The sequence below is a fragment of the Ammospiza nelsoni genome, chromosome 1, assembly GCF_027579445.1.
Source record: "Ammospiza nelsoni isolate bAmmNel1 chromosome 1, bAmmNel1.pri, whole genome shotgun sequence".
Classification (NCBI taxonomy): Eukaryota; Metazoa; Chordata; class Aves; order Passeriformes; family Passerellidae; genus Ammospiza; species Ammospiza nelsoni.
In genome coordinates, this window is record NC_080633.1 from 65420888 (window position 1) to 65427990 (window position 7103).

The 7103-nt window shown below is 48.2% G+C and overlaps 1 protein-coding gene across 2 annotated transcripts in view; it reads right to left on the bottom strand.

Moving 5' to 3' along the window:
* The window catches only part of NUP153 (nucleoporin 153), a 43917-nt gene extending 37799 nt beyond the window's left edge, over positions 1–6118 (bottom strand). For both annotated transcript variants that reach the window (XM_059469941.1, XM_059469933.1), the window contains exon 1: positions 5894–6118. In XM_059469941.1, the coding sequence (XP_059325924.1) occupies positions 5894–5992 (99 nt within the window). In that variant the 5' untranslated portion in view covers positions 5993–6118. The remainder of the gene's footprint in view (positions 1–5893) is intronic.
* Between the last annotated feature and the right edge of the window lie 985 nt (positions 6119–7103).

Here is a 7103-nt window from a genome sequence, read left to right on the forward strand (position 1 = left end):
CTCCTTAGAGAACGGCCAAAACCAGCAGGTCCACCTGGGTTTTGAGACATCTCTGGGCAGTTCTTCCAATATGCTGGCGACTCTCACAGTTAAAAGATTTTTCCTATTATGAAATCAGAATTTCCATTTTGGCTTCTTGAGTCCATTGTCCCTTTGTATTGCTATGAATCTCCTAGAAGAGCTTGCTACACCTTCTCTATAGTCTTATTAGGTATTTGCTGTTCTTAATCTGAACACACTCAGTTCTCTAAGCCATTATGATTTTGATGTCTCCCAACCAGACTCACTCTTGTATGTTTTCCTTGTCTTTTTTTGAACTGGAGAGGACAAAACTAGACACAACAGTCCAGATGCAGTCCTAGAAGTGCTGCATGCAGGGGAAAAAGCAACTCCCTTTACATCCTTCCCACACACTTACTAATACCTCCCAGTATGCAGCTGGCCTCTTTACCTCAAGAGCGTACTGCTGACTCACATTCAACTTGCTGTCCAGCAGGTCGGTGGGGTTGTTTTGTCCCAGATGAAGGACTTCACATTTGCCTTTATTAAAACTCACAAGGTTCCTGGCAGCCCACTTCTGCCAAGTTCCCTCAATGGCAGCCCCATTCTTCATTAGGCAACAGGGCTGAAGTTCCCAAGGGTTTAGTATTATCTGCTGAGGATCCATGGCATTCCTTGGTTGTCAATAAAGACATGGAACAGCATCAGCCTCAATATCATCCTCTGAGAGCTCTATTAGCAATTGGCTGCCACTGGATCTTTGTACTGCTGGTCACAACCCTTTGAGATCAATGGTCCTGCCAATTTTCCAATCATTTTACGGTCCACCTGACAAGTCTGTATTTCACCAAGTGGACAACAGGGATCACATGGGAGACCATGCTGCAGGCATTGCTAAAGTCCAGGTAAACAACATGCACCGTTTGCCCCATGACCACTGAGCCAGTCATCCCAGTGTGTTATGAATTCAGTACGTAATGCTATGGCAGCCCACCACCTGCAGCAACCTGCAATACTTTTGCTCAAACATTTTTGGGCGCACAAAAGATTCTGAACTCTGTCCTGCCGAGTTGTTGGAATCAATCATCGTTGAGCAGCAGCTCAGTTTGTCCATGGCAGGGGAGCAAGAACTGGTTCTAATTACTGACTGGAGGAATAAATAACTCCAAGGAAGTGATGTGCTGCCAGCAACCAAAGACAATTTGCAGTGTCCCAGCTAACACACTCAATTATTTCATCTGCTTTTTTCTTTTCCTAAGATACCACTCATTAATACTGTTTGTCCCCAACACTTCACAGTCTACAAGACTGTCACAACAACACTTTGAAACAAACCCTAGAATATTAATGAAATGCTACAGCAATCATCATCGACAATTTGTACAAGTGTACAGTACTGCTAGCCTAAATGAGAGAAAACTGTCAATATCTCAGTGTTATAAGTTCTTCCCAATTAGAATACATTTTTGTTTACAGTAGCAGTAGAAAGCCAAGTGCCAAATTTCAACACCTGTTTTGCCAATACAGTATCATATTGCTGGGACAAAGACAAAACTTCTGATGTTGACTATCAGCCCATCTTATAAAAAAAATCTTTAAATACACATTAAACATTTCTCCAAATATATTTGTTTTAGCTCAATGTGCTAGCTTACTACTAAACCAAATCAAGCAGAATTGCATACAAATACAACCATGTTAAGAGTGCTTCAAGGTGCAATCCTGTTGACTGGAGTTAATACAATGGTATTTGTGTAGGTCCATATGGACATTCTTAATAAAGACTTTTTAAATTATCATTTTCCTGTTTAAGGCCTATGAAACATTACCTAGGTTACATTGCTCAATATGATTCTCTAGGAACTCTTAAGCAAAGTTTCAAAATTTCCTCACAAAATAAACCTGGTGGTTTGTAAGATCCCTTCTGCCCACTGCCTGCAGTCACTGCCAAGCAAGGCCCACCTTCAAGACAGCAGCAGGCAGCAATGCAATGCTTTAGACACTGCTGCATAGTGTGTTCAGTTCCCAGTCCTGTACCTAGTCCCTCTGGGAAGAACCTTATATGATGTCTCAAGTGACTTGGTGAAACTCACAAATCCAGAGAGCCTTTCATGACCCAGGCCTACGAAAGTGGCTTCCAGTGGCCTTCTGGTCCCCTTTGTCAGGCTATGTCCTAACTACATCAGCACAAGACCAACTACAATACATGCACAGACTTACGCTGGTTTCATCAAGGAAAACATCTTTGGATTTGGACATCTACACTATAAATATCCACTGGCACATACACATGTAGGAAAAAAGGAAAACATCACTCCTTGGCAGAAGTTTTAATGTACAGACATTATCTCTAATATCAAACAGCTCTAACCTAAAGCTTAACGTGAATATAGAAGTTTATGGGAAGGCTATAAACACTTTTCAGGTAACTGGTTTCTTCTCATGCTTAAATCTGCCTGTATGAGTTTAAATAAAAGTGCAGGAGAACCAAAGTTCTCTGACTCCTTCATCTGAATGCTTAATACTCAAATAAAAAAAAAAATACGACAGGAAGTTATTTTATTCTTTTCTCCTTTAAGTCACACTTAAAATCTCTGAAATCTGTTACCTGGATGAGAATGGCACTGCTCCAAGTTAAACCAGCACACACACACAAGCACAAAATTAAACATAAAATTAACAATAGGAACATACAAATACTCTTCTAGAAGCAGTTTAGTAAGCCAGCAATGCAAACATCCCTCCCATTTAACACATCCGCATCGGTAATTCCCACCATCGGTCTATCCAAATGACCAGGACAAACCAGCACTTAGAAACACGGGGGCCACATCTGGAAGATGAAACCCAGATGCTGGATACAGCAGCTCCCTCACCTGGCATGAGCTTAGTTCTCAGAGAAACTGTAATTTTAACCCAAGTGCCTCCTCCTTAACAAGTGCAGGAGGAGGCAGGGTACTTTGGCACTCAGTGCATTCCGTGTGGAGCTGTCAACGCTCTACCCCTAGGAAAGCATAGTCAACGGGAAGAACTCCACCATCCTACTCCAAGAACAGCCTCCAAAGAGACACAAAAAGGCTCTTTTCATTCTGATATGTGACTCTCCCACCTCAGATCTTCATGGTAAGTGAGTGGATACTGTCCTTACCTTGTGGTGCTACTACTTTTTGTTTCTTGGTTTAATTATGCAGCTGCTGACAGTGCACTTTTTATAAAGCAGGATGGTAGCCCAGAAAAGAAAATACTGTGGTTTAGTTTCTTCACTAGTGGGGGAAATCTACTCATAGCTCCATCTTCCAAGAGAAAATACAGGCTGCAAGTCACATCCTCCAAGCAGCATCTGTTCATCCCTCCTATTTGAGACTGGTTTAAAAAAAGACTCTTACAGTTAAAAAACCACACACACCAACATAATGAAATATGGCTCTATCAGGCACCTGGGGAGAAAAGGGCAGGAAGTTCTGCACTTTCCATGTTTATTCCAGAATATATTAAACAAATAACTTCTGAAATCATGGATCAGAGGCTGTATGTCTCCACTCTAGGAAAGTAACATCTTATACATCCTCTTCCTGGCTCAATGAATCACACATTCTTTTTCTGGATAATAACACAGTTTCAGTCAGAAGAACTCAAAGACAACACACAGCTTGGCAACTGGGATATTTGCCCAGAAAGTGGAAGATGTAGGTTGATGTCTCTAGGCAAAAAAAAAAATCTGAAGCAGGGTCTACCACATTTTGAACAAATGCTTTAGCTAATCATCTTTGAAAAGCAGCAGCATCTCCTCTTCCAAATGTCTTCTAAAGCTGTTGCTGCACTTAATGGAAGACTGACTCTGCAGCACGCTGGGCACGACTGGAGAATTCCCACCTGACCAAGCTCCCTGGGAGACTATGGCAAAATAACAACATCAAGAAAGCATAACAACTTCAGAAAAACACACAACAGGCCTACTATTGTAAGCCTGGCATCATGCTACTCATCTTCATACAACTGGAAAAGAAACAAACATCCTAAGATTTTACAGGTATTAGCAACATGGCATTCAGTGCTTAGGCACCTTCGGAGCTTGGTGATCAGAGACTGAGTTTTCAGGACTGCAGTCCTGTCCCCAAGCACTCAGAACAGTTTTAATACAGTACTTCTATGAGCTTCCTTATTGATAATAGTTTGGGGAGCAGATCATGCCCAGACGGCATTGAGCACTTCCATGTCTTCCCAAACTCATTACTGAGAGACAACACCAAACCACAGAACACTTTCTGCAGAGGGGATGTTATATTGAAAATAAGAACGCTTATCAATTAATTCCGGTTCAAGTAAGCTATCTACCCAGAGCTCATCTTTCTATGTAATGCATGTTAGCAAGATATATAGGGTTAAAAAGCCATTCCTTACAATAAATGCACATATCTGACACCTATCTGTTTGACTATTTATCCTAATATATTACTTGTAAATTTGATTGATGTATTTGACTTGCAGCATCCATGCTCTGGGCAGAATCCCACAGATATCCCCCCCCAAGCAAGTGTTTGCTTTGCCCCATTGTTCAAATAAACCTACTAGAAAACACACACAGGTAAGAGACAATAGAATAATCAGACAGTCATCTCACATAATTATTTTAAATTAATCTGTTTTATCGGTTATCTACACCGTGCAGGATATTGCAATTTCAACATTACTCTGTCGTTCACATATGAGCTTTCAACGTTTGCTCTGCAAGTGAAGTGCAGTGATTCTCTGGATGAAGCGTCACCCTGCCCGCTTTACAAGGACAACACTGCTGATCAGTGTGCTATACAAAGGATTAAGTATAGTACTTCCCAAATAATAAAAACTAATTGAACAACAATTTATGCGTAACACAAGCTCAATTTTACATATAGTATTTAATCTCCTGGCTTACATTACCGATTTAATAATGTAAACGCTTTGGTTTTACAGTCAATTTCAGATTCATAAATACACGTGAAAGGCATTTGCAGAGCACTGTCTCCAGGCATCTTGAAATTCTATGACAAACAGGAGTTGGGAAGAATCTTTGCTTCTACTCCCTGCAGCCACTCTGAATGGCACGGGATCTATGTACTGCAATTTAAAAACTGCTTTTTTAATGTTATCTATCTACTCTGTCCTACAATACAAAGAATAACAAACGCCTCATGAATTACATTTTGCTCGTATTGCACCAGCATGTTTAGGCATAAGGAAGGGGTGAAGAAACCTAAGGGCTCTGCAGGCAGCATCCGACCAAAAAAAAAAAGGAAAAAAAAAGAAACCACAATGGGAGATGCCTAACTACCCAGCACCCTCACAGACTCATTTGGAACCTGGAATTCGTCAAGAAAAGCAAATATTAGAAGCGATGCACTTAAATCTGACGAGTGACTCTAACTTGATAACCCAGTTAAGATCAATTTAATCATGATTTAACCGGGCAGCGCGGAGACAAAACGAGCATCCCACGGAGCGGGAGCCAGCCCGCTCCAACCGCGAGGAGAGGGAATGCGCACCTACCCCTTCCCAGCCGCCCTCTCCTCCTCCTCCCGCCTTTGCTCCTGCCTAGCGGGGGACAGGCGGGAGACAAAGGGGAGGCGAAATCCCCCCGCAGCCCGGCGGCGCCGGAGCGGGGTGAGCTCCCGGAAATCCCACAATCCCCACAGCCCCGGCGGGAAACCCTTCCCTCCTCCTCCTCACGGGCCGCTCCACCGGGAAACCCCGGCCCGAAGCCGCGCACGTGGGACTGCGTGGAGAGCGGAGGGGGGAGGGTGGCGGAGGGAAGAGGTCGGGCCTCCGGGGCGCCTCCTGCCGCCGCTGAGGGGAGCGCCGGGAGACGAGCGGGGTAGGAGGGGAAGGACTTCACGGGGCTGACCCGCGACCTCACCTGCTGCTTGCCCCTCGCGTAGGGCGGCTTCGCGGCTCCCAGGTGGTGCCGTCGGGTCCGGATCTTGCCGCCGCCGCCGCCGCCGCCGCCCGAGGCCATGATGCGATCCGGCCCGCCGGCGGCCTCGTCCTCCTCCTCCTGGTGCGGCCGCTGTGCTCCGCCGCGGCCCGGCAGCGCTGTCGCTGTCACCGTCCCCGCGGGGACGCGCCCGGCCGGGCCTCTCTCCCCCCGCGCCGCTCCCGCCCGCCACGCGCCGCGCGCGGCCTCTGGCGCGCGCGCGGGGGGCTCCTCCGCGGCCTCCGCCCCGCCCCTACCCGCGCGCTCGCGCGTCTCTCCCTCTCGCGCGTCTCTTCCTTCCCCGCGTTCCCTCCGCGATCCCTCCGCCCGCCGCTCCTCGCTCGCGCTCTCCCGCCCGGCGGCGGCGCCCCGCGCGCTGTCCGCCCGCCCGCCCGCGGCCCGAGCCGCCGCCGCCGCCGCACCCCCCTGCCCGGCCGACCAACCACACGGCGGCCGCCCCGGGCCGCGCGCGCGTCACCAGCCCGCGCGGGCGCGTCACACAAGCGGCGCCGGGCCGAGGGCCCGGCCGCTCCCGCGCACGCGCACCGCCCCCGCTCCGAGGGAAGCGGGAGGGGCCGGGCCGGGCCGGCTGCGCGGGAAAAGCGCACGCTGGGATCTGCCGCGACCCGCAGAGGGACGTGGCGGGGGAAACGGCTGTCCCCGGACGCAGCTCAGGGACGCCTTGAGGGCTACAGCGGAGGTCTGTGCGGGTCTCGCCGCGGGTGTTTCCACCGCCGTCTCCCCTCTTCCCGCGGCGTTTCACAGAATGACTCAGGTTGAAAGAGACCACAGTGAGTCATCTGATCCAACCTTTCCGCTCAAGCAGTGTCGTCCCAGAGCACATGGCACAGGACTGCATCCGGACACTTCCTTTCTTCACAGTGAGGGAGACCCCACCTCTGTGGGCACCATGTTCCAGTCCGAGCAGTCATTCACGCAGTAGTTTTTTTTCCTCGTATTTACGTGAAAGTTACTGTGAATCGGTTTCTGCCCCTTGCCTCTTGACCTACTGCTTGGCACCACCGAGCAGAGCCTGCGTCTGTCCTGCCACTCCGTCCCCGGGGACACAAGTTATCCACGCTGAACCTCCCCAAAGGGACAGCATGAGGGGGATGTTTCCCTTGCCCCTGACGAGGAGCGTGGAGAACGCGGC